The sequence below is a fragment of the Panthera leo genome, chromosome B3, assembly GCF_018350215.1.
Source record: "Panthera leo isolate Ple1 chromosome B3, P.leo_Ple1_pat1.1, whole genome shotgun sequence".
NCBI lineage: Eukaryota > Metazoa > Chordata > Mammalia > Carnivora > Felidae > Panthera > Panthera leo.
In genome coordinates this window covers 3,339,489-3,367,040 of record NC_056684.1, presented here as the reverse complement: position 1 = coordinate 3,367,040, position 27,552 = coordinate 3,339,489, and the positions used below count along the sequence as shown (strand labels likewise).

Below are 27,552 nucleotides of genomic sequence, written 5' to 3'. Positions count from 1 at the left end.
CAGGCTATCATTTGTCGACCCCTGGGGTGACTCCCTGGGAAATCAATTTAGCGGTATCTATCAAAATTAATAAAAATGTTTATGCATTCTCAGTGGCTTCATGCCCGGACATGTGTCCTAAGGAAATAATTTAAGCAACAGCATATTCCCCGTTCTGTTACACCACTGTCCAGAGAAATAAAAAGTTATAAGTGAAAATAACCTAATGGCCAGTGTTCATTTCTATATATTTGTCTGTAATAGGGCAACGGTACATCAGAGGGGTTGTCATGCAGCTACTTAGACTTATTACTGTGGACGTTAGGTAGATGCATAAACCTGTTTATGGTCTGAAAATCGAGTGGAAAAGAGATGCAAACTTGTAAGTATCCTGTGATTGCAGTTCTGCAAATCGGTGTCTGTGAAGACCAGGTTACGTGGTAGTAGGATCACGGACAACAGTTTCCTTTCTTTTCAAGATACTCTTTCGGTCGTGTTTTGATAAGAACGTTCAAATAAGAACATTTGGATGAGCCTCCGGGTGTGAAGAGAGGATCATGGGAACCATTAACGCGACTGCATCTGGCTCACGTGCTTCTCCTCCCCTTGGGCCACGGCAGCCCTGTACCCTCATTCGCTTGGGACAGTCCCGGTAAACTGTCCCAAGACAGTGCCATCTCCGTTGCTCTAGTTCAGTTTGTAATAACGCCCCGCTTTTACTCTCGGAAGCTGTCCCGTTTGGATGACAGTATATTGTTTCCCTAGCGTTTGTGGCTTTGCTTTTCTGCTTCTGGTCCAGAAACACTAGATTCTGAATACGTATATTATCATAGGCCACTTCACAATTTCTGTTTGGAAAGAAGCGGGATATAAAAAACTAAAAACTTTGAAAGGGAGTCCGACCCCAGGCTGCCTGTCACCCCCCTCCCCGCCCCCTGCACCGTATTGTGTCTGAGGGAAGCCCAGTTAGCAGGAGCCAGGGGCCAGCTCCCAGGATGCCTTGCTCTCAATTGCTGGGAGAGAAAACTCACTCTCCGTTGGGAGGGGGTGTCCTTGCCTACTTGGAGGAGGCCAGCTGGACCTCTCAGACGGACAGTGTGACGAGCACTGTACTCTGTGACAGTGAAGGTGGATTTTAACTGAAGCATCACTTGAGGCCGTAAGGACGTAGCACTGGGGTGCCAGACATAGGCCAGGTATCGTTATTTGATGCTTTGTGTACAGAACCCGTTTTGCGACTGTACCAATATTTCAAGGAAGCGGTAATAGTAGAAAATAAAAGGGTAGCAAATAATAATATAAACAACATAGCAGTTACACTTCCCGAGGACTTACCGTGGGTCAGGCACGGTACGAAATACTTCGTACACATTTCTTAGATTGTGGTTAGGCACATTTCGCAGATGCGTAAGTGGAGGCTCAGAGGGGTTAAGTGAGATTTTTCTCAAGGCCGCAGAGCCAGTAAGCAGTGCCGGGCACTTTCCCTCACAGATATTTCACTTTATATCATTAAGAAGGAATCCAGGGCAACGTTTAAAACGCCCAAGAGCATCGGGGATGATTTATTTCCAAGATTCTTGATCGCAGGGACGCGGCAGCCAGCAGGTGGTCGCACAGGGAGTTGGTCGTATGCATCCGACCTGGAAGAAGAAAACGCGGGTAGGACGGCGAGTTCCCTGGCTTTCTCGGCCGGACTGTGCATGTCAGTGCTCTCGTCCCCTCCTTCTTGGCCAGTAGCTAGGCCCCTGGGCAGATTAAGTTGTTAGAAGGGCAGTGGTCGGCCAGAGACCAGACCACAGATGTGCAAGAGATGGTCTCTGGAAGGCTCCGGGTCCAACCGCCGGATGCTCGGGTGCCGCAGGCTCTGAGTGCCACCGTTCGACGCGTGCCTGTGCCTTCCCAGGCTGCCTCTCCGGAATTGCCCCCGGCAGGAGCCTGGGCCCCGGACTCCAGCATCGGGCTTCGGTGATTTGTGGGTGGAATCTGCGAGTGTAAGGGGGTCCTGTACTGTTTGTTTCTGGGGCACGGTTTCAAAAGAAAATGGCATTTTATAGCCTGTATCAATGGGAAATTACTTTCCATTAGGATTCTGGATGATTTGCACATAATGTTTATAAAGTGAAGGAAAAATGTCAAGCATTTCACTAACAATTTAAAGCGAAGCTCGCAGGACTCTGCCAGGAACGAATTCCAAGAACATTTTCTCCATCGTTTCTTTCTAAAGGAAAAGAGGGAGATGAAAAAGGGTGCAGGTCAATTAGGCACAGTCCATCGCGGGACTGAGATGGAATCTTTGATAACATCATTTCTCGCTGCTTAAGAGGATGAATAGAATGAGCCAGGAATGGAGAAGGGGGAGGGGGATGGTGGTGGAAGTCACATGTCGAGATGATGAATTGCAGAGCCCCGCTGTCGCCCTGGCTTGGAGAAAGCACCGCCCGGCCGAGCCCGTGAGTGCAGGGTCACGATGCTTCACCGGCACGTGCTGCCCCTGGGTCCCCAAAGACACGAGGGGGCCAAGAAAAGTCTCCAGGCTGAAACGTGTGCCTGGGTTGTTGCCAGAAAACCCTGGGTTTTGCAGAAAATAGTGTAGGAGGTTGTAACCTGTGCTCAAGTATCTTCCTGGCTCATTTTTACCGGGCCCCACGTTGTCAGTTAGTGCGTTACAAAGTATAGGGGCGCCTGGGTGGCTCCGTCGGTTGAGCGTCTGACTTGGGCTCAGGTCGTGATCTCGCGGTTCCCGAACTCGAGCCCCGCGTCGGGCTCTGTGCTGACAGCTCGGAGCCTGGAGCCTGCTTCGGGCTCTGCTTCTCCCTCTTTCTCTGCCCCTCCCCAACTTGTGCACGCTCTCTCTCTCTCTCTCTCTCTCAAAAAAAAAGCATTAAAAAAAATTTAAGAACCCTCTAAGTTACAGTAATACTTGGCTGTCCTATCTGTTGGGTATACTTTCTTCAGTTTGTTGTTTTTTCTTCGAAGTTCTCTTTAACATAAAGGTAAGAACAGGGGCGCCTGGGTGGCTCAGTCGGTTTAGCGTCCGACTTTGGCTCAGGTCATGAGCTCGCGGTCCGTGAGTTCGAGCCCCCACGTCGGGCTCTGTGCTGACAGCTCAGAGCCTGGGGCCTGCTTCCGATTCTGTGTCTCCCTCTCTCTCTGCCCCTCCCCGGCTCATGCTCTTTCTCTCTCTCTGTCTCTCTGTCTCTCTTTCTCTCTCTCTCAAAAATAAGTAAAACATAAAAAAAAAGACAAGGTGTATTTTACGTTTTTTATCAACTCAATTATGTGTGGAGGGTTCCCCCTCCCACTTGGGTTCTTAAAGAGGGTGCCGCTTTATATACTCACGATTTAGGGTTAATATGCTCCGGCCTGAGATGGGCTGAGATCAGTGAGCAAGTGTGGGCTGTGAGTGCATGCCGTAGGCGTTTCAGAGCAAGGCAGAATAAATCTCTCAAAGGGCCTATGTGAAGACAGTGCAACTCCCTTCAGGTACAAAGGAGACTTTTATAAAGTTCTTGACACTTCTCAGAGGGGCTCGGAAGTCCTGTCTCGAGTCTGAGTCGTTCCCCTTGTTGGGGCAGAATCTCTGGGATTACGTTAGAAAATAAACATTTCTTCCAAAGTAAAGTGTGAGGCTTGAAACTCGAAGAAGACGAGCACTTTGCAAATAGAAATATATGCTTTTTTTTTTTTAACCTAAATTTCCAAAGAGGAAATTAAAATGTCACTTAACAGCGACAGTGGTGATTGCTTCGTGGGCAGGTTGGTTTTTACTTTTTCTTCTTTCCCTCCCACAATTTTCTTGTTTGTTGCCCTCCCCACACATCCGTTTCTGTATATTATCAGCAGTGGGTCAGTCAGTGCTATTGACGGGAGAGAAATAAACAAGGAAGTGCAGGACTCCTGTGTTGTAGCTCAGATCCATGAGCTGTGTGACTTTGGGTGAGTTTCTTAACATCTCTGGGCTGATTCGACCTTGTTCCTAAGTAAAATGATCGGCTATAACACCTTCCAAGTTTCTTTCCCAGCTCACTCTGTGGCTGTAGTAATTATCTTTTATGAGCACCTAACATTCTTAAAAACTTGAGAAGTGTACAGACTGAACATTTTATATGTTCTGTGTTTAAAAAATATTTCTTTAAAAAGATGAAATTGAACCATGATTCTTATTGTTGATCAGCAGCCATTGATTCAAGAAAGGAGAAAAGCCCTTCTCTTATTTTTCCTCCGAAGGAAGCTTTAGAGGGAAAGGCTCTCTCCCTGCAGGGAATGGTTTCCTGTAATTCTTCGAAAAAGTCTATGAAAAGGGGTTTCAAAAAGCTGTAAGATGTAACTTGTAACTTAGTTGTGGCAAGTTTAATACTACTTGGCTGAGATGGTGATATTCTATTATCTCAAATGCCGCATATTTTAAAATGTCGATATTTTGCAAGGTGTTTAAGCTAAATTTTAAAATGTCATTATCTAAATATTAATATAGGTACTTATATGTTTTTAAATGTTTATTTATTTTGAGAGAGAGAGCTGGTGAGCAAGCTGGGGAGAGACAGAGAGAGGCAGAGAGAGAGAGAGAGAGAGAGAGAGAGAGAGAGAGAATATCCCAAGCAGGCTCTGTGCTGTGAGCACAGAGCCCGACGTGGGGCTTGATCCCATGAACCACGAGATCGTGACCTCATGACCTGAGCTGAAATCAAGAGTCAGACACCCAACTGAGCTATCTGGGCACCCTGGTACTTACATTAAAAAAAAAAAAAGTGTAGAAGTGGATTGTGTCCCGGGTGACACATAGGGCACCCGTATAGCACAAATCCAGGGGACAGTACCTCAGAGTCCTGACGCCCCCTGGAATTATCCAGTGGGTGTGGCCCCAGGTGCAAATTCTAATGCCAGATTATGAGGATGAGAGACTCAGGGAAAGCGTAAGAAAACAGTGCCAGGCCGGTGATAAGTGGCTGACACCGGACCTCCAGGACAGGTGCACAAAGGGGGGAGGCGAGTCTAGTCACGGGGACGCCGGTGGGCAGTAGCCACTGCTTGTTGCCCGGGGCTGTGGGCCCAGAATAGCCAGCCTTTCTGATTTTTTCAAGAGAAGCCAGAAATCATATATTTACGAGCAATCTCCTGATTTTTTTTCTTAAAATTTTTTTTTAACATTTATTTATTTTTGAGACAGAGAGAGAGAGCATGAACAGGGGAGGGTCAGAGGAAGAGGGAGACATAGAGTCTGAAACAGGCTCCAGGCTCCTAGCCATCAGCCCAGAGCCCGACGCGGGGCTCGAACTCACGGACCGCGAGATCGTGACCTGAGCCCAAGTCGGACGCTCAACAGACTGAGCCACCCAGGCGCCCCAGTCAATCTCCTGATTTTTAAGTGTTGGCATCTAATCCGCACTATACAAAGCGAGGAGCAGAGCAAAGGAAACACATCTGCAGGCTTGGCCCCGTGCCGGCGGCCAGGAAGCCACCTGTGATTAAGGCCACCGTTTGTTTTCTGCTTTCCCTTCACTCGGAGTGGCGAAGGGGACCCACAGACACTGGGCCTGATGGTCACAGAGGGTCACCTCCCAGGCCTGGTTGTCACAGAGGGCCACCTCCCAGGAAGCTTCCATAAGTACAGGGGCCTCAACTTTCGACATTACATCTCAGGACAAGCAAGGCTGTGCAGGGTGGAGGGCACACACCTTACTGGTCACACCGGGGTGTTGCAGTCTTCATCAGCTGGGGAGGACTGGTATTAAGGGTAAAAGAAATCACACATGCTCATTTTTATAGACGAGAGTAGAATCATGAAGCTTGAGTTCCACTGACAGGCGGTTTCAACAAGTCACATCTCCTGTGGATAAACACAGATTTCTTATTTCTAGAAAGACAGTTCATAGACTTCAATAGATTTGTCTTAGCTAGCTGGGCAGCTGTCACAGAACACCACAGACCAGGGGCTTAACCAACACACTTATTTCCCACAGCACTGGAGGCTTGAGGTCCAAGGTCAAGGTGCCAGCAGATTCCGTGGCTGGTGAGGGTCCGCTTCCTGGTTTGCAGATGGCTGTCTTCTTGTTGTGTCCCGACACGGTGGCTCTGTCCCATTCCTGCGGGTCCACCGTCGTGACCTAGTCACCTCCCCAGAGTCCCATCTCCACTTACCACCGCACTGGGGACTAGGCTTCAGCATATGAATTTGTTGGACATTCAGTCCGTAGCATTAACCACAGATTAAAGTTGAAAATCAGGGCCCAGAGGTGACCTAATCCAGAGCTAGAAACCAGGGATCTGAAGTCCCTAATTTATTACCAGCGGACAAAAATAGGATTTTATTTTATTTATTTATATTTTTAATGTTTATCTTATCTCTTGAGGGAGAGAGAGAGACAGAGTGTGAGTGGGTGGGGGGCAGAGAGAGAGGGAGACACCAAATCCAAAGCAGGCTCCAGGCTCCGAGCCATCAGCACAGAGCCCGATGCACGGCTCAAACCTACGAGCTGTAAGATCACGAAGCCGGACATTCAGTCGACTGAGCCACCCAGGCGCCCCAAAAATAGTGTTTTAGAGATGCTAAACAAAATAGGTTTTGTGGTATTTATCATAATTCTGCTGTGTCTGGGTCAGCTAAAGGGAAAGTGTTTAGCTTCCAAGGAACCTTTCTACAAGTGCTTGAGATTTTAGACTGATTAAAAGAAAAAGAAATTAAAACTTGCACCAAATATGCTCATTCTAATTCAAAAGAGGTGGCATCTCCTGGGTTGAGTGTGGTGTCTGGCCCGGAGTGCCTGAGAACGAGTCTGAACTGGAAATAAACTTGAAAGTTTGAAACCGGTCATGCGTCCCAGCCCGTCAAGAGCTGAGCTACCCCGTCGTCCGACGGTGGGGGCACAGCCACATCTCAGGGAGGTCCTGGTGTGCAGCTGAAGCCCCCCAGAGGGGGTAAAGGGTCCCCCATTCCTGCTTGGGTTAACTCCGCCCATTGACAGGAAACTCCCTCTCTGCTCCTTAGCGGCCCCACCAGTAGTGTTGGTGATAAGGAAACACCTCTGAACTCCCAGACTTAAGACCAGGAAGGCGGCAGAACCTGAGCCCGCCCGGCTGCGATGGGTGTCCCCTGCAGTCCTCACTGTCAGATGGGCTTCGGAGCCACAGAAGTGCCCGGGCCCTGGCTCTCACCCCATGCCTCTGGGTCTCGGTTTCACCCTCAAAAGGATGGGAATTAGCACCCTGACCCCACAGGTTTATTTGAAGCTTGTGTGAATCAGAGGTGCTGGGCGTGCGTAGGGCTGCAGAGTAAGAGCCCACGACCCAGTGGCTGTTGATGTCACCTAATGGTCCTCTGATTTCCTAGCCTACAGCAGACTGGAAGCAGCAGATTAGAGAGGCCAAGGGACAGCTTCGGGAAGGCCCACTCACGGCAGGACAGTGACGGGTCGCGGCCCGACCACAAGGGAGGCAAGAGAAAGACTAAAAAAAAAAGCAGGAACAAAACACGCAAAAGGCACAGAAGTCTGGGGCATTTACTAAAAGACAAAGAACCCTCCTCAGGTCAGTAGCTTCTGGTAGATCGGTCATTCGCCAATAGGCGCTCACGTCGGCATCAGGTGTGCGAATCACTTCTCTCTCCCTCCCCTTTCCCCTCCGAACTATAGGAGTTGGGGGGTGGGGTCGTAGCTTGCCTTGCAGTTAGTTGGGGTGCTCTGCGGGGAGGGGGTTCCGGGTAACGGGATCCCCAGAGTCGGGGCCGGCAGAGGAGAGAGCAGTGGGGGCCTCTGAGGGTCTGAAAACAACCCAAGTTTAAATGCGGCCCGAGATGGCCATGTTTTCGTGCCGCGGAGAGAAGGATGCCCCCCGCCCCGCTGACCGCTCGCTCCCCGTCCCCCTCCACCGCCGTCAGCGGCAGGGGCAGAGACACGGTCCTTGAGGACAGGCCGGCAGATCCTGGCACGTGAGCAGGCCCGGCTGCAGATGCCGGGGACATCTGACGCCACGTCCACTCTGGTGGCTAATCTGCCACCTGCGGTGGATGCCAGTGTTTGTGTTGTTTTTTAACTGAAGCCTGAGCTGCTCACTTAGAAGCAGAGGCTCAGGCAGAGGCAAGCAGGCCAGAGAGTAAGTACCCCAAGGACGTCCTTTGAGCATGACTGGCAGGGCGAGGTGGGACCTGGGTGGGCCTCGGAGGACCAGGGAGGGGCTTAGGGGAGACCGCTCCCCAGAGGGCATCCCGGGGCCTCGGAGCTCCCCTGAGCGCGCCAGGCCGAGGACACGTGGGCTCACCCAGCCCAACGGATGGACCCCGCCCTCCCCGCACCCCGGCTTGGGGTTGGCTCGGCAGTTAGGTGGGGGTGGACCCGCCAGCTAATGACTTTCGGATCGAGGGTGGACTCTGGACCCAGATGGAGGCGCGCCGTGTTGAACCTCTGTACGCCTTGGTTTCTCCATCCATCCCACTGGGGGAAGTGATGGAACCACAGTAGGCCCACTGGTACCAGCGAGGCACTCGGGATATCGCCCCGGCCCGGGGTAAACCCGTGTCACCCCTGTCGCCGACTGGGGCTGAGGGCCAGGGAACCACCACTGGAGTGAGATGTGCTGGGCACCTCTGTGTGAGTCGCCCTCTGCGGCAGGGACTTGGGGGCACGAAGGGCTGGCTGGGGGAAGGGCACTCCCTGGAAGTTCACCGTTGTTAAAATAATAAGGGGGGGACCCAATATTGTTAGGAACTAGGCCAAATTATTGCCTAGAGGGAGGGAAACTTATTTTAGGGAGAACAGGAGCTCCCTACCTGTCGTGTGCTGCCATTAGGGTACTTACCGACCAGCCACCTTGAAGCTCTTGTGTTCCAGCCTCCTTTGTTTCTTTTTCTCCTAATGGTGTGGATCAGGACAGGAATAATAAATATTTAACAGGGATACTCCCTTTTCTCTGTTAAAATAATCTTTGTTTCAGGGCTTTAACAAGGAAGACCGTGTTTTTCCCACCTCTGCTCTCATGTTACGTTAAGCCAGGTCTCGGGAGTAAGAGAAAATAAACACAGGCCACTGGGCCAGGGCGGGGGTGGGGGGAAGGCTGGACGGTGGGGGGCTGGGGGGTCAGCTGCCTGCTGTGCAGCACACGCGTGCACATCGGCCGGCGAGGTACGCGAGAGCAGCTCCCCGCGGGTCCGGGGCCACTGCTGCGTGTGGGACAGCTAGCAGGTGGGCGTGGTCAAGGAGCACCAGTTGCCAGACTCCAGGGGACAAAAGGCACACGTCGTCCCCGAGGATGGGACGCTGGGTACGACCCATCTTTTCTCACGCGAAGGTTTCAGCAAAGGTGCCGGCTTCTGACTGGGAAGTTGGGCATTCGGGCACCTTGCGGACGTTTGTGGCTGGTCCCGTTTGGGAGACCCCACTGAGGAGACGTGGTCTGTTCTGCCCGGACCTTTGGGCTCCAGCCCTGGTGATTGTGACTCCTCTGTTGTGGAGAGGGAAAATTCATACATTATCACTTAGGTGGGCAGAAACTTTTATTTCTCTTAAAGTGAACTGAACTTGCCTCCATTTAGACCAGTGGCGGAAACAAGTTAATCTTTTTTCCATTTCTACTGTTGGCCAAAAAAAAAAAAAAAAAAATTAATCTTTTTTCCATCTCTTCTAATGGTGGAAAAAAACATAATCTTGCCATTTCAAGGTAACTCGGTCTCTTTCAATAGAAAGTAGACTATCCACTTATTACTTGGTCAATTTAGGACTTAAATTCACTTTAAGTCCCTGTGAGTCAGGGGTGTTGTTTTTCCTCACCGGCCCTCTTCTCCCCACGTCTCGACCCCAAGATGTGGCCCAGATGCCAGGGGAAGGTCACTGGACATCGTGGTGGCCGGCGAGGAGCTTGTCTGGGCCTGACCTGCTCGCACTGTTGAGATGACTTATCACTACAGGCCCGGGCCTGGCTCTGTGGTCCAAGCCTCCAGCTCTGCCTTGTGGGGTCTCTGCATCCTGTGTGCCCACCCCCAGGCCGCGCCCGGTCCAGCTGCCCCCCCAGCACCTCCTTGCTTCTGGGGGGACTTGAGATTTGTTCACGGGTCACAGGGAGCCAGGGGTGGCTTAATTACACCACCCCACCGTTCCTACTGTTTGGCCCCCCACCCTCTGTGGGGCTAGAGCACTTGGGGGGGGCCCGCCTTCTCCCAGAATTCCAGTGGGAAGTGGGGCCCAAGACCACCACCTCCTACCCTGGATGGAATCTGGGGAGCTTTTCAGCCTTCTTGCCCAGCCTCTTCTCTCTCCGGCCTCTAGAAAGAGCTTGTGTATCCCCTCTGGGTGGCAGGGAACAGCCCTTCCCTCTTTGCGGCTTGTAATAGGATCTCCTTGCTCTGAGTTCTTCACATCCTGGTTCCTTGGACCCCAGGAGTCAGCCTATCTGGCTGTCGGTGTCTCTCTCTCTGCCTCTTAAATCTCAGAAAAGCCTACCTGGCGCCGGCATGAAAGCCGTTTCCCGCTGTTTCGTAGCTGAAATGGCATTATTTTGCAACTTAGAGCTTGCCACATTGACCGCACTGTCCGCGTGCGGGCTCTCCCCTTTCCATCAAGTTAGGGAGGCCACCGCCCCTTGGATTAAGGGCCCCAGACCGCAGACGCGAGCCAGCGTGACAAGTGCGTGGGATGATGCTCCAGAATATCGTCTGCTGCTTGTGTCACTCAGGACGGCCAGCCCAGCTCTAGCCGGAAGGTGTGTGTTTAGCTGGTGCCCGCACTGCCGGAAGTGTGTTCGGGGCGGGGGGCGGCGTGGAGCTGGCCGGAGAGAGCCAGGTGATCGGGCCTCACCTGAGTCAGGGAACTGGTGTCCAGGGGTCTCTCCACTCAGTGGTCTCAGCAGAGACGCCCTGTTTGGGGCTCATCTGCTGATGGAGTGTGATAGGAGTGCTGGTCGCTCTCCAGCTCTTAGAAAATCTAAGTGGGCAGCGTGGCAACGGTCCCTTGCCTAGAATAAATGAGGTGAGAAGTGAGTAATGTGTCTTTCCCCCGATGTGTTCGGTGTGTGCGCTGGGAGTGCACACGTATACACATGCAGCTGGTGGTCGGGGCAAGTGCGTGCCTGCAGTTTAGCATTTATTTTAGTCATTGCAGGTAGCTTGCAGAGTAAACGGGAGGAAAAAATACATACTTAGACCCGTGCTCAGGGTGGTAGCTCACAAAATGGCTTGGCAACCCTGAGTAGCGTCCTAGATCACGTCGGAGGTGACGTCAGTCGGGTAGGTCACAGGCTGGGGTCTGGAGCCCTGGCGTCTGGCCCTGGCGCTGCCATTAGCCCCGGGGCCAGGCTGTTGTCACCTCTTAGAGGCATCGCTGTCTCTCCTTCAAAAAGAGAAGGGTCCATGGGAGGACCACCAAAATACCTTTCTAGCGCTGACGTTTCGCGTTCAAGGAAGTGCTTCCCGAGCCCACCGTGTGGTTTGGCAGCTGCCTCCGGCTCCCTCTTTATTGCACTGGTAGAGTGCCGGAAATGCTAAAAGGACGGTAATCACCTTCATAGACCACGTTAAAGCACGTATCCGTTAATAAAGTCGACTGTCACTCAACGGCCCGAGTTGCCATAGATTTTCGGGGCCCCAGCTCACCAGCCAGGCTTTGCGTTTCCAGAGGAGAATGAAAAGTTCTGCAGGCAAAACACTCCATTTCCCAGTGCTTTGAAGTAATTGCATGTTATCCTGTTCAAATGCAAGACGATGAGCCGGGCCTCCACATTGAAATCCTCCCACCGCCATCATTATGACAAAAGTTGGGGTGGCATGGAGGTCTGTCGTGGAAGGAGCCATCAGAAAGCTAGAAACATCAAGTACATTCTAGAGACCGTAGTGCAGGTGCATCCACATGCTAAAAGGCTGGTCTACGTGTAAGTCACCACATGGGAAGGAGCTTCCTATCTGGAGGGGGAGAAGAGGATCCCGTTCCCTACCGTGACCACTTTCCCTTTCCCCACCGGCTGAAACGCCGTGACACTCCCAAGCTCTGGTTGCCAAAAGCAGAGGGAGGGGGGAGGGCCGTTAGGCTGATGATTTGCAGCCTCCCCTGGACACTGGAATCCCCTGAGAAATTTTAAGAAGCCCTGATGTCCAGGCCCCACTGTCAGAGCTTCTGACTTAATCGGCCTGGGGTTCAGAGGGGCCGTGGGCGTCCTACCGTGCCGCCATATCGAGAGCCGCGGTAACAGGAAGGCAGTGGGGTCCTGCTGAAGGAGGGCCGCGCCACCAGCCGGAGAAACGGGCAGCGCACGGTGAATTTGCTGCCTGGGACAGAGGGGCTTCTCGTTTGGCCAGACACAGAAGTACCCAGATCTATATTCTCTTTATGTGGACATAAACGATCCGGTGAGGAAGGAACACAGTCTCTGGCAGAACTTGCCTCGACTCTCAGTGGAAGTGAGAGAAAGAAAACTGTTTCCTGATTATGGAAAAAAGGAAATCAAAACAGAAAGCATAAAAGAGGATGGCAGAAGTGAGATGATCTAGGCAGATATTTCAGTCACGTGCAGGGGTTAAGCTCTTGTGAAAGGACACAGACTGTGAATCCGGTGTGGTCTTGTCCTGGGACACTGCCTCCCGCCTTTGCAGACCTCCCTCTGCTCCTGTGACAAAAGGAAGCCGTGAGGAGTCGGCTGTCGATGGTGTGGAGTCCTCCGTGGTCTCCTTCTGGATGGCCTGCTCTGTCTTCTGGCCGTGGTCTCTGTCCACGGGGTGGTTACCATGTACGTGGGGCGCGTGGTTTTCCCGGGGTGGGGCTCAGCTCCCTTCCAGCTCGTTCTTCACGGGGACAGTCACATCTGCTCTGCGTCCACCAGTGGTCCGTGAGCTTGACCCTCTGGTCGGGTGTCACCTCCCCTGGCCGGGGCAACCTCTCCGCTCCTGCTCACCCCCTTGCCTCAGCTCCTCCACAGGGAATCATGAGACTGGCTGAGGCCACGCGTCCCATTAGAGGCTGTCGTGCCCTGGAGTGGGGCCACACACCTCCTTTGTGGACACTCTTATGTTACTGTCACAAACTATCCAAGAAAGCATTCTATGTTCAGAAACCCATTAGCCTAGATCATTGGGGGCAAACGTTTTCAAACATTCAAGACTGAATATTTTGGAGAATAGAAAACAAGTTTCTGGCATGTTCTGATACCAAAGCCTGACCAGAATGTAAAATGAGAGTAATTTCGCTTTTGAATAGAGATGCGAAAATCTTAGAGAGTTAACAAACCCAGTCTCTCTGTCGGATGGAAGTTTAACACACGTGTAAGTGGTTCTTTCAGGGAACACAGATCATCGCTCATTAGAAAACCTCCTAAAACTAGTCTTAATACTTAAAAAAAATGATCCAGTTGCAATCAAAATGCAGTTCTTAAAAAGTAATCTCTCTGCCCAGCGTGGGGCCTGAACTCATGACCCTGAGATCGAGAGCCACATGCCGTACCGACTGAGCCAGCCAGGTGCCCCCAAAGTGGGATTTTTGTTGGGGGGACAACACTCAATACATTGATACTTAAGTTTGCCTGGTTGAATGATTTCATGAGAATAGGAGATTTTGAAAGATTAGAAAGTGATGAGGAATTTACCTTATTAGTAATTCACGTTTACTTGAAAGCCACAACATTTAAAATGACGCGTCGTTGCAGGTGCCTAAATCGATCAATGGGAAAAAATTAGAAAATCCTGAAATACATCCAAGTGCACGTGATAATTAAATATATGGTAAAGGTGAAAGTAATATTTGAAGTCAGTAGAGGAAGAAAGGATCATTTAATAAATTGTGTTGAGATAACCCTTGAGCATTGTTAAAAGTAAATAACACCTCTATTAGCCAAAATTCAATGGAGTTAAGAGTAAACATTTTCACGTGAAAAAGTTAAATCATTGCTGGGATTAATTTAGTTGAATATGTACATACGAACGTGGAGGAGGAACCTGGGATGCAAAGGTTGATGAACTTGACCTGTATGTATGCCAAAACCAAACAGACCCCCTTCCCTGCCCCACCCCCAGGACACATTCCAGAACAGATTGAAGAAAGCATGATACACTGGGAATAATGCTCACAGCAAAATGACAAAGTATAGTAATTAGTATAGTATAGTATAAAAGGGGGCTCCTAAAACTTTTAAGACCAAAAAACAATAGACAAATAAATTGAAGAAAGGGGGAAAGAGGAAGGAAGGAGGGAGGGAAGGAAGGACCTTAACTATCCAGCAATAGGAGGTTAGTTAAAGAAGTCCTGTCATTGGGGCGCCTGGGTGGTTGGTTAAGCCAGTTGGTTGAGCGTCTAACTTCGGCTCAGGTCATGATCTCCTGGTTCGTGGGTTTGAGCCCCGCGTCGGGCTCTGTGCTAACAGCTCAGAGCCTGGAACCTGCTTCAGATTCTGTGTCTCCTTCTCTCTCTCCCCCTCCCCCATTCACGCTCTGTCTCTCTGCCTTTCAAAAATGAATAAATGCTAAAAAAATTTAAAAAAAAAACTTAAAAAAAAATTGGGACACCTGGGTGGCTCAGTCGGTTGAGCATCCCAACTTTGGCTCAGGTCGTCATCTCATGGTTCGTGGGTTCGAGCCCCGTGTCGGGCTCTGTGCTGACAGCTCAGAGCCTGGAGCCTGCTTCCGATTCTGTGTCTCCCTCTCTCTCTGGCCCTCCCCAGCTCACACTCTGTCTTTCTCTCAAAAATAAATAAACATTAAAAAAAAATCATGTCATACTGGGTATAGTTGACAACTGCTCAGCAATTAAAAGTAATCTGGAGAAAAAGTCACAATAATATGTATAGGAATGTTCTTTCATGAACATATTTGTGTAAATACATATGCAAATATATTCATAAACACATCTGGAAGCTTCTCCACCAAAACATTAAATCTCACATTGGTTATCTCTGGGTTAGTGGGTTACAGCTGACTTTCCTCGATTTTGCATATTCTTCTCCCTCCCTCCCTCCCTCCCTCCTTCCTTTTCTTCTTCCTTTCTTACCATTGCCATGTCTTAGTTTAGAAATTAAAAAATAACTATTTGAGAACCGTTATTCCGAGAACTTCCTATAATCAGCCCAGCATGTCAGGCTGGTCTGTGAATAGTCTACCTGTTCTCTCCAGCCTCACATCCTGCCTCATTCCATGTCCCGGTCACCAGCTCCGAGAAGATGTCCCGACCACACAGGCCTTTTCTGCTTCTTCCTTCTCTGAGCTTCTGAGCTATAAGTGACTCACCACCTCATCTTTGTCCTTCAAATGTTGCACGTGTATTGTCCGATCTTCACAAAGAAACCATAAGCTCCCTGAGGGCAGGGGTTGGGCCTTGTAGTTCTGTGTCTCCCGCGGGCTCCGGGCAGAACCAAGGAGCTGCTTCAGGAAGGTAGGCCGGGCCTGACTCCTCTGGATGGGGGTACCCAGGGGAGAAGCCGTGGGCCCAGGAGGCCTGCGAGGGCGTCATCTAGTGAGGGGCAGCCGGGACAGACCCCGAGAGCGCAGCATCGGTGGGCCGGGCTGAGCCAGCCTTTTGGGGAAGAAGGCAGATGACCTGGTGTTCATGACCCCTCCAGCTCTCCACCTTCCCCCTTCTCCAAAGATCATGTGTCCCATTAACCTGTACTTTTTGTCTCCGTATGACGTGGACAGGTTCTAACGTTCCCATGGACCAGCCCTGCTGTCGTGGTCTCTATGATTTTGAGCCAGAGAACCAAGGAGAACTAGGATTTAAAGAAGGAGACATCATTACATTAACCAATCAGATAGATGAAAACTGGTATGAGGGAATGCTCCATGGGGAATCTGGATTCTTCCCCATTAATTATGTGGAAGTGATCGTGCCTTTACCTCAGTAAATGTGTAACTCAGACTTTGGACCCACTTTCATAACTGAAATGAATTCACACCAGTGTTCTCTCCGTGTGGCGTTCTGTGACATCCTTGCTCTTTGACCCACTTAATGACTTTTGTATGTGTGTTCTCTTTATAATGTATTTTGTACCAATTTAATTTGTATAAATGATTTTCTTGTCTTAGCTACATGAAAATATACTTTCCTTTTTCGCTTAGTGTTCTAAAAGTCTTCGGTTGAATAAATGTCCGTGCTTCTCGTTGCTAAGAATAAACCACACCCATTGCAGTTATGTTAATGAATTGCCTATATTCCTCAGCTGCAACGGAATGCAAAATTTGAAACTTAAGAAATGCTAAATATTTTGTTTCCTGACGTTACTGATGTCATCTGGTCTTTCCTTTCCTCCTGTTTTAGCTGACCTGTGAATAGCCCAATAAATATGACACACCATGTTGGCAAAAGGCCGTGGTTATTCTTAATGTTGAATTGGCTTTCAAGCGTGGCGGTCCAGCTGTAAACTGCCCCTGTGCCCCGTGGCTGAGCGGGGGGCGCCGGCGGGGTGGGGGGGGGCAGTAGGCGCAGTGTGGATGCATATGCAGGCTTCTTCCAGACTAAGTCCGCAGGTCTGAGAGGGGGCTTTCGCTGTCCCCCTGATTCAAACACAGCACACCCTCCTTCCAGTTCAGGGATACGGGACTTTTCCATGCACTGTCAAGTTTATTTATAATAGAACCTAACACAAGCTTCCGCGGCTGCCAACTATCGGGTAGGTTTTTCAAGCAGGTCCCGTTGGAATGCTCTGGAAGGAGCAGAATGGGGAGTTGGGTTGAGTGCCAGTAACAAGATTGCATAGTTTCAGAGAACCAGCCCCTGGCCTCACCCAGGGTATGCACTCGTCACGTACTTTGATCCAGGGGCGGCCACAGCTGTCCTGGGGGAGGGGGCAGGTAGCCTTTCTCCTGCAGAGAAGGAGGCCCATTGGATGGCTTGCCCAGGATCAAACGACAGTGGTGTGAGAGGCAGAGTTTGAACTCCGATTATTCACTGAACCCCACGACTCACTGAAGTGCTCACCCAAGCCTTTTGCAGAGGCCAGTTGGTCTAAGGTGACCAAAACCAGATTTCTCAGTCTTCTGAGTCCGTGGTACATCAGAAAATTCCCAACATCCAGGATACTTTTCCTCCTTCCTTTTCCTACCAGTCCCTCTCCCCCACACCTTCTCTAAAACAGTTGTATCTATAGTGTCTGTAATATAATGTAACGGCTTTTATTGAGTGCTTACTATGGGCCAGGTGCTACTCTAAGCATTTAAATGAATGAAGTCACTTAATTTTCATAACAGTCCGTTTTGCAGATAAAAGAACTGAGATGTGGCAAGGCTAGGTAATCTGTCCATAGTCACACAGTCTTTATGAAATGCCACAGCTGGGCTCCTAACCTAGGGAGTCTCCTTGCCTCTCCCGTGCTCCTCACCCCTGCCCACACCGCCTCTCCGACCGTGCATTTTCCCACATACACTCACAAAGGAGCTTTTTGTGCCCCATCAACTTTTCTTTTCCAGCTGCCATATTTGAAATGTATCCCACAGAAGGAGAAGTCCAGAGCCATTCTCAATGCCTCTTTGGCCTCTTGTTTGGGAAATAGGAACGGCAGCTACCTGAGAGCTGTAGACTGGGGGGCTCTTGTGAGGCTCCAGTAAATGGCTCCCCTCTTCCCCTTCTGAGATCTACAGAAGCTGGGGCGTTAGTCAAGGGGGAAAGCAGAGGAGAACCAATATGTAATTTGCATCGTAAAGGCCGTGCCAGAAGATGTAGCTGAGGATGAGAGCAAAGCATCTGCTGAGCCCTGAAGGAGTCAGACACACCTGGTCTGGGGGAAGGTGGACTGTCCTTACCTCCTCTTACGGCGGCAGAGCCTTTAACACCGAGCTTACTGCAGAGCTGGCAGCAATCAAGAATGCACGTTCCCGGGTGCCCGGACCGCTCAGTGAGTTCAGCGTCGGACTTCAGCTCAGGTCGTGATCTCGCAGTCCGTGGGTTTGAGCTCCACATCGGGCTCTGTGCTGACAGCTCGGAGCCTGGAGCCTGCTTCGGATTCTGTGTCTTCCTCTCTCTCTGCCCCTCCCCTGCTCATGCTGTGTCTCTCTGTCTCTCTGTCTCTCTCTCAAAAATAAATAAACATTAAAAAAAAAAAAAAAGAATGCACGTTCCCTGCCTGCAGGCCAGCTTCCAGGGAGACGGGGGGCTATGATACTCGTGCCCAGTTGCTAACCCGAACTCAGTCCACTTCCTCAACTAGCTAGGGCTTCTTGGAGAAAATCCCTCCTCATAGAAACTGGGAGAATGGGGAAAAGGTATTGCCCTCTAACTCTGGGGAATGGAGATGGGAGCAGACCTCAAAGAAAACTCAAGTTGAGGCCCAGACACACCTATACGAAAGGGAAAAGGGAGACATGTGGAAGAAATACCCTTTATAACTTCTTTAAAAATGAGTGTATATCCGTGCAATAAGGCAAGGAAAACAAAAAAGTGGCCTAAAGATTGAAAAGGAAGAAACACAACTGTCTTTATTTGCAGAAAACAAGATTGAATATGTAGACAATTATTAAAGAAGCTATAAAAAAATCTAGAATATGTATATATACTAATGTATATACTAGTATATATGCTAATGTTATATATATATATATATATATATATATATATATATATACTGTAAATTTGTCAAGATCCTGAGATCGTATACAAAAACCAATTATGTTTCTATATACTGGAGACAATTATTAAATATCAAATTAATCGTATAATAGTGAAAGGCAGTGTCATTTGTAATAGCAGCAGAAAGTACAAAATACTTAGAAAATATCTGAGAGAAAGATAAGCAAGACCTTGGCCCTGAGAACTACATAGCTTTGCATATAAAAATCGAAGACCTAATAAATGGAGAGAGATGCTCAGTATTGTGAGAATGTTCTCCCCAAAGTGATCTATAAATTCAATGCGATTCTAATCAAAACCCCAACAGGCTTTTTGTTTAAATTAACTAGCTTCTAGATTCTAGAATTATATGGAAATGCAGTTAGCAAAACAGTATGGAATTAGCACAAGTTTGGGGAAGAAGGTCAATGGAACAGAACAAAACGTCTAGAAATAGGCTCTTGTAAATATATGGTCAATGTATTCTCAACAAAGGTGTTGAGATAATGCAGTGGGGAAAGGAAATCTCTTTTCAACAAAGTAAAAGAAACTTTGATCCTTACCTCACACCGTACATTAAAATCAGTTTTAAATGGGTCATAGACCTAACCATAAAAGCTAAGACCTTGAAGCTTTTACAAGAACACATAGGAAAAGGTCTTCATAACATAACCTTGAGGTAGGCATAATTTCTTAGGACACAAAAAGCACTAGCCCCAAAAGACAAAATTGATAACTTAGACTTCATTAAAATTAAACATTTCTGCTCATCTAAGGACAGCATAAAAAAGTAATAAAAAGACAAACCATAGGTGAAAGGATTCACAGAATGTATCTGGAAGAAAAAAATCACAATTCATATCTCTCGACTATAGGCGTATGCACAGAATATGTGAAGAATTCTCAAAATTCAATAATAAATAAGAAGCCCAAAGATTGAAGACACACTTCACAAAACAAGCTACACAAATGCCCAATAAACACATGAAAAGATGCTCAAATCATTGGTCGTTATCAGGGATTGGTCCTTGGGTGGTACCAAAGAGGCTTGGAATTATAGCATACTACATAAGATACCCCCCAGTTGCCAGGCTAGCCCCATTCCCAGAGACATTAGCAAAGTGAGGCCCAGGACTAAGACACTTACCACCTAATTTGTAGCAAACCTGATCTCATGGTTTGTGAGTTCAAGCCCCGTGTTGGGCTCCATGCTGAAGGTGTGGGGCCTGCTTGGGATTCTCAATCTCTCTCTGCCCCTTCCCCCCACTCTCTGAAAATAAATAAACTTAAAAAAAAGTCTTTGATTAGCAAATTCCCATGAGGAAATGAATACATTGGGCCTGGGTCCTGATGCTGAACACACGAGCTGCTGGTGACTGCTGGTGGATCTGAAAATGTTACCAAGTCGCCCTCACAGAAGCTGTGTCGCTCCCCTGAATACATGGTCAGCATCAACGATGACAAGCATGGCCAATACCCCTCCTCCCTCTCAAAATGCAGACGCGCAGGCAGCCAGTTCTGCCTCTCCTGGGCTGATTTGTAGGGTCTGAGCTGGGCAGCTACTCCTGACCTTGTCCCTTCTGTGTTTTACCAGCCACATTTCCTGAAAACCCAACGTTCCCGTTAAATTTTGAATTTCGCTCCGTGTATCTATGCTCTAGATCCCTTCCAGTCTAGCACAGATCCCTCACAGTCGAGCACTGCTAACCAGGTGAGTTACGGCCTGCAGCACAAGCACTCACGTGATGGACCCACGATACTCTCTTGCTTCTGGGATTCTGTGGTTGTTTCAAGGAAATCAATCTAGGGAGGATCTAAGGAAAAGAGTTCATCAAAGTGGTTGCCGCTGACCTGCCCTTGTAAAACTCACCTATCTGTAGCACGGGCAGATACAGGTGTTCTGCTCCTTAACTCAAGTACTGACCCCTAGGTGCCCGCCCATCGATAGCAGAAAGGACTTTTCCTGTAGTATGAGGAATGACAAGAGGCAAATAACCCAGGCTTCCCCTCTCTCTGATATGTTTGGTTAGGCCAACGATGTAATACAGGGGGTTTTGAGAGGTCAGAAGTACACCCAACATTAGGTGAGGTCAAAGCCGGTGCCCAGCCATGGCCACACGCAGTGTTTCCCACATCAGCCCGTGTCCCTCACGCCATGTCAGGCAACGTGTTCAGACGCAATTTCAGGTGGGACAGAGAATACAGAATATAGAGATTAAGCCTTGGTGGTGACAGTGGGCAGAATAATGGTCACCAAAAGGTATGTCCTAGTCCTAACCGCCCGGAGCCTGAGAATGTGACTTTAACTTGGAAAGAGGGTCTTTTACGTGCAAGGAAGGGTCTTTTAAAGTCCAGGGTTTGGGGCGGGCCTTAAGTCTAATGATTGGTGTCCCTACGAGACAGATGCAGGGAGAAGGTCACGTGAAGATCACGTGGAGACAGAGGCAGAGATGTGGGGGGCACAACGGCAAGCCGAGGAAGACCCGACGCCACCAGAAGCTGGAAGAGGCAAGGAAGGATTCTCCCCTAGGGCCATCGGACGTAGCGCAGAATTGCCAACACCTTGGTTTCCGACGCGTGCCCTCCGGGACAGTGAGAGGCCACCTTTGTGCTGTTTTGAGCCACTCACTTGCGGTCATTGGGTATGGCCGCTCCGGGGAAGCTAATGTAGAGGCCTTGGAGTTCATTCAGGTGTAGTATCATTCAAATTCCCGAGAGTCTTCCAGAAGAAACTGTGTGCTGCCCGTGACAACACTGCAGCAATGGCCTCCTGAAGACAGGAAGGGGCTTTCTCTGACTAAGCCAGAGAGACGGAAAGGAGAAACCCCCCGGGAGTGCTGGGGTTGGGGCTGGTGGCGGATCCTTCTTCTCTACTTTGGCATTTGTGCCACATACAGGCGGCTTTGCTACTTTGCTACGCTGCCCTGTCTGCACCCTCTCGTTCCTAAGTCCTGGGCCCAGAGGGCGACGGAATCAGCCGGTGACTTTGGAAAAGGGGACCGAGGGCCTGGGCAGGGGTCGCTAAGCCCCTCCCTTCCTCTTCTTGGGAGCAGCGCATCAGCAGAGAGCGGACAGATGCCCAGTCACCACGGAGACGCTGTGGTCTTCCCGTGCGTTCCTCTTAACTGCTCAAGCTTTGGGCCGAGAGACGGGGGCTGCTCCCCGGTTCCTTTGAATGCGCGCCCTTGCCATAGCTCTTATTTCTGGCTTTAGGCTGGCTGATGCTTATTATCCTACCGTCCTGTCCTACTTCAGTCTACATGTATTCATTCAGTCTATATGGATGCGCTTATAATTGTCGGCACGAAGCCACAGGAGCCGTGAGAGATGAAATTATACGAGGACGCGAGGCTGCCTTGCTCTTGGCCGTCACGGACTCCGCCTCCTGGATCTCCTGGAGTCTCTCCGACTTAGGAAATGACCCTTCTCCGAGGCCCAGTGACTCGTGAGGGGTCAAAGATGGAGGGGGTTGGCGCTGGGAAGATGAGCCATCTTGGTCACCTTGAACCGAATATTTCTTTAAAACCATGGTCTCTGGTTTACATAGCCAAGAGGAAGGCAGAGGAGGAGGCTGGCAGGAAGCAGCTAGGAAGGTACCACACAGGGGAGAGCCCCCCATCACACACACACACACACACACACACACACACACACACACAGAGACTGTCCTTGTCATGTCGCAGGCCAGACACGGTGAAGAATCAGTTGATGTTGAATCTCCCACAAGACACCCACGGAGAAGGCCAGCAGAGAGCATCGCTAGCCTGCCTCCTGGCGCTGGGTTGACACCAATCCGCTTCCAATCGACCGTTGCAAAGAAAACCGGATCATGTGCTCGTGCCGAAGGCTCCCTATCAGCAGGATTTCACATCCAGAAGCATGTTACACAACGTGCATCTAGCGTTCTTAAAGCTGTTCTGTCTCTCCCAAAGACCCAGTCGCCACATCAACCTTTCCTCTCATTTTCTTCTGATCTCTCAACCTCTGCCCACTGCTCTCCTTGTCTCTCCTCCTGGATCCTTTCTTCTCTGGGTCGGTCCACATAATTTATTAGTAGAAATCCTTCGGCTTTTTTCCAAGCCCAAGAGCAGTCTCACAGCTGATCGAGCAGGGGAAGAATCACTCCATCCTTGAAGGCAGAGCGGGGAAAGCAATATTGACCTGTATCATTTGCTTTTTCTTCTGTACTTGTCAAGAACAGTCTCCTTACCTTCCTGGCAGAGTCAAGGGAAGACATTCATGGCGCACGGCTCTCTTCCCGCATCACGAGGGCCATCGTTGGCAGAGTTACGGCTACTCCTGTGTCTCATCAACCCTCTGCGCCTCAGCGGTGGGGATGATTTCCTTCCCCGGTTTCCAGCACTAATGGAGAATTTTTTTATCCTATCCATTTAGTGACTTCAGTGGGGGAATGCATGGTTTGAGGAAAAAATTTGAGCTCAAATCATCTTCTTGGATCAGAAGTCTCTGCCTGACCTGAAATTTCATGTCAATATCAGTTTTTTATTTTAAATTTTCATTTCCATTTTCTTTCTTTATACTTTGCAGAACACGGGGCATTGTGTTCTCAATTTTCCCGACTACACACATGAATTTAGGAATATTTGTTTCATGCAGTCTTTTGGTTTCTTTCTTGGTTTTCAAAAACGACAATAAAAATCCACTGTTCCAGCACATATTGAATGAAATAGCATTTAGCAATTTCATGGGGAATGCCGAGTAAGTCCCACTCTTGCTTTGATGGTAAACCAGGGACCCAGGTTAGGGTTGAATGTCATACTTGCCTTGGTGGATTCGGGGGCTCCTGGGTGTCTTTCAGGCTGATGTTTTCAATGGAAAAGCAAGAGAACGGAGTTGAGAGAACATCCTTCAGGCCTGAGCCTCTGAACCATATGAGCGAATGATGAAGATAAAGGCAGAAGTCAAAACTGGCTCAAGATAATTGCTTCTTGGTTTTGTTGTGTGTGGGGGGGGTGTGAAAAAGATGCAGAACTTGATATTTTCACTGCTTAGGGGAATTATAACATATTATATGCACATTAGAGAATATTTAAAAACTCCTTTCCCCATAAACAGACATATGGACAGATGGTGGATGGGCAGATAGCTGTTTTCACGCACACTATCAACTTCCATGGCTTCAAGGGTTAACCATATGCTGACAAGTGTCAAGTCTGAGTCTCCGGCCCAGGTTGTCCTGATTCTAGACCACAGGCATTTCCGGCTCAAACTCTTCTAAGTGAAGCCATTGTCTCTGTGCTGCCTCTTCCCACCCAATATGCTCCTTCTCTTACGTTCTCTGTGTTAGTGAATGACAACTGCCACTACCCAAGGCCAGTGTCAAAAACCGGGGAGCTCACCTTGACTCGTCCCTTCGTGGTACCCTACCTTTGAAGTCATTCGCCAAGCATTATCAGCTCTAACAGCTCTCAAATACACCTGTTTCCTTCTGTCTCCACGACCACTTGTGCCAGGTTATGCCAACGTGAGCTCTTGCTTGGATCATTGAACATAACAGCCAGAGCCATCACTACTAAGATCCGATCTTCTCGTGCCATTTCTGTGCCAGATGTTATACTAAACAAGCCCCTGTGCTTAGGGTAAGTTCCAGAACCCCACAGCATGGCCTATGTGCCCTTCACAAACTCGACCCCTGCCTACTCGTCTGTCTATTTAACTTGGGCCAATCCTCGATTTTCACTCTGGGCCCCAAACGCATTAGTCTGCATAGGCTGGTGAATGCTGATGTAACAAATAAGTAAAAGGTGTCAGAGGTTCAACAGAAAAGGGTACTTTCTTGTCCGTGTGAGATCGAGCGTAGGTCGGTTGACTCTCCAAGCCAGCCGTCCTTCGTGGACCAGCCACCCGGGATCTTTTCATTTGTGGTGCTGCCGTAACAACACACAGCATCTATGTTCACTGCCCAACTTCTCCTGCGGACAAAGCCACAGCAGCTTTCCACCGCCTCGCCCAGGAAGAGATATGCCACAACTCCACTCTTATTTCACCGGCCAGAGCGAGTCACGTGGCTCTGCAAGAAGGCTGGGAATCGTAGCCTCCGAGAAGGAGGCCTAGGAGAAGGGATTTGGCCAACTGGCAGCCTTCCGTCCGCCACGCCAAACCTTTACAAAGCACGTGGCTGTTGAATTGGAACGTTCATCTTTGGGTCTTTGCACGTTTTCCTTTTTGTCTGGAATTCTTACTTCACACCCAAACCTTCTCATGAATAATTCCTGCCCAGAACTATTTTGGGGAGGAATGCATGGGAATGCCAGGCTAGAACCTCTTTCTCAGGATTATGAAAGCTGGAACAGTACTCTAGAAGCTGGCTTTTAGCTGGCATCCTTGAAGTGAGATATAAATTCTGTCCTTTTAAATTTGATTTTCAAACCAAATGGAAATGTTTATTTATACAGATTTTTCACATCTTCCTCTATGATATAAAGAAGGTATGCTGGATCTGATGTGTTGTCCAGCCCCTTTCACACCTGATACCACTGAGAACATACTGGGAAAGAGACAAGAGATGAACAAGGACCCATAAGCTAAGGATCCTTAGCTCCTTGCCACACGAGTGTCTCTGTTATTGGCTCACGTCATCACATCAGACAAGGGAGAGTCTCCTGGCAGGAGGGAAGTGACAGTATTACATCACTTACTCAAAGAAGTGCTGTCCCAATGACTTTGTCAAATTCTTTTTTGTTTAATTTTATGGTTCTATTAACACAAATACAACATGCACATAGACTGCCTGTTCATTTTCTTTGCTGCACAGCCTGGCATTGGGACTGGGGACTCTGATGGCCGGCGGGGCTCCTCTTTCCACAATGGCTTTGTGGTTCTTGGAGGGGACGTGAGCAATCTCTGAGGCGCAGTACGATTTGTCGCACATCAGCAGCTCTGCAGACTCCTTGATATTGTGGACCAGGAACTTCTGGAAGCCACCGGGCAGCACGTGCTTTGTATCCTTGTCGCTTCTGTATCCACTGTCGGGCAGCAAGACCGGGCCCTTCCGCGCACCCCGTTGTCAATACCTCGGGGTTCCCACTGGTTGTGCCTAATTTTGATACGGTGTCTGGCTGGTGCTGGATGAACTTCTTTTTAACGATCCTGGGCTTCGTCGGAGGTCTGGGGGTGGCCACGATGCCTAGCAGGAGATGGCTGTCACCTCCGCAGGCAGCACCGAGGAAGAGAGTCCTTTGTCATATTCTATTGCTAGAAGTCACAGGTCCTGTCCACACTCGCAGGGAGGGGATTACACAATGGTGTGCATACCAGGAACAAGGATCATCGGGGGCCCCACTAGAATGTGCCTAGATACTCTACAACGTTCCCACGATTCCTAGTCTGAAGGTGCAGGCATATCACATGTGTGACCATGATGGGAGTGGTCACATAGGGTTTGTCCTAGAGCATGTGATGCATTGAGTCATTTTTTCCTAGATCTCCACCCCTCACTCCAGCCTTTTATATGGTTTAAAAATGTCTATTTGGAATAGTAGATTGTTTCTCATTGGAGGAGAAGCACAGAAGGAGAGTAGCTTTTTTATTTCATTTTATCTTAATTTTTTAAAGTTTATTTATTTTAAGACAGAGAGAGTGAGAGAGAGAATCCCAAGCAGGCTCCGCACCACCAGCACAGAGCCTGACATGGCGCTCTATCTCCTAAACTGTGAGATCATGACCTGAGCTGAAATCAAGAGTTGGACGCTTAACCAACTGGACCACCCAGGCCCCCCTGTTTTTATTTCAAACCAGAAGATACTGTGCCTGCATTTAAACTTCAGTTCTCAGCTGAAATATCACCTCTCCTAAGAAATCTCTAACACCCCCATGACTGAATTAATTGCCATCCTACCCAATTCTTCTATAGCTCCCTGTTCTGACACCTCTGGGAACACGTATCCCACCGTATCTCATTTGCTTCTTCGGGGAAGAGGCAATGTCTTATCACGCCATCGTGTTCTCAGGACCTAGTGCATGCCTGACACGAAGTAGGTCGTCGGCTAATATACACTGCATTTCACTGCGTTGCACTGAAGTTGTCCTTAGGTCTGAAGCTGACCCATAGTGGATGGCGGGATCTGAAGGAAACTGGTTCTTCACCCTCATCCATAGAACGTTTTGGCCTGAGTCTTGGTAAAGAAGGGAGAAAAATGCCTAATTGGCTATCAACACCATCCCAAAGGTAAGTATGTTTTGCAAAACAATGCTTTTTGTTGTTGTTGTTGAACTTATATGTGAAAAGAGACTTTCAAGTATTTCTCGGAGGCATTTCCAACCCAAATATTGTCAGGCCAGCACAGCAAGGGGCACGTAGGAAGCCGACTAACCAGGCAGGTCTCATCTTGTGGGCCAGGTAAGTGACAGGGGATGTGGCACCAGGAAATAAAGATCTTGAGGACTTGGAAGAAAACTGTTATCACAATGTTAAACAATAGTGTGTACAGAGTTCTTTGCACTCTGTTTTGTTTGTTGTTGTTGTTGTTTTTGGTGCAAATTGCTCAATGCTGGAATAAGACGTTGGTCTCCAAGAGTTGCCAGAGGTGATGTTCTAAATGTGAATTTTTCAGAAGGCTGAGAGCAAAGAGGTAAAGGAATATATATTGCTTGGTTTTGTTTTCTTTTTCATAAATTGAACCCTTTTGTGAGTGAATGTCTTTCTAAAACGTTACATGTACTTCCGTACATCCGTAAACAGAAGCTAATGAACAAATGCATTTATAAATAATCTGGATTCGTGAACACAGGACGGTGCCACGACATAGTGATTTTCTCGAGCCTTCTGAGGGGGAACAACACGGTCCCTGACTATGGTGTCTTTTTCACTTCTTTTGTGCCTTTTACAGTTCTTCTGTAGTGACTTTGTCCGTATCTCTTTTCTTAGCAGGCTTTCTTTTCCTTTCAAATTTATAGCCCTAAGTTACTCTTGAAAACCAGATGAACACACGCATTAGAACTATGTGCAGAGAAAGTCAATAGTCGAGTGAGACCTAAGTGTTTGCTCGTATGCGATATGCTTAAATCTGACGTCAGGTGGATGTTCAGAGGCCTTTTCTGTTCTGGCTGTGGTTAG

General features: G+C 48.9%; 1 protein-coding gene across 13 annotated transcripts in view; it reads left to right on the top strand.

Moving 5' to 3' along the window:
• Window positions 1–16,240, top strand: part of SH3GL3 (SH3 domain containing GRB2 like 3, endophilin A3) — a 131,390-nt gene extending 115,150 nt beyond the window's left edge. For 12 of the 13 annotated variants that reach the window (XM_042940857.1, XM_042940849.1, XM_042940859.1 and 9 more), the window contains one exon: window positions 15,575–16,240. In XM_042940857.1, coding sequence (XP_042796791.1) covers window positions 15,575–15,780 — 206 coding nt within the window. In that variant the 3' untranslated portion in view covers window positions 15,781–16,240. Of the gene's footprint in view, window positions 1–7,306; window positions 7,394–15,574 lie in introns of those variants that run through there. The other variant, XM_042940858.1, reaches the window with a different exon arrangement.
• The last annotated feature ends 11,312 nt before the right edge of the window (window positions 16,241–27,552 follow it).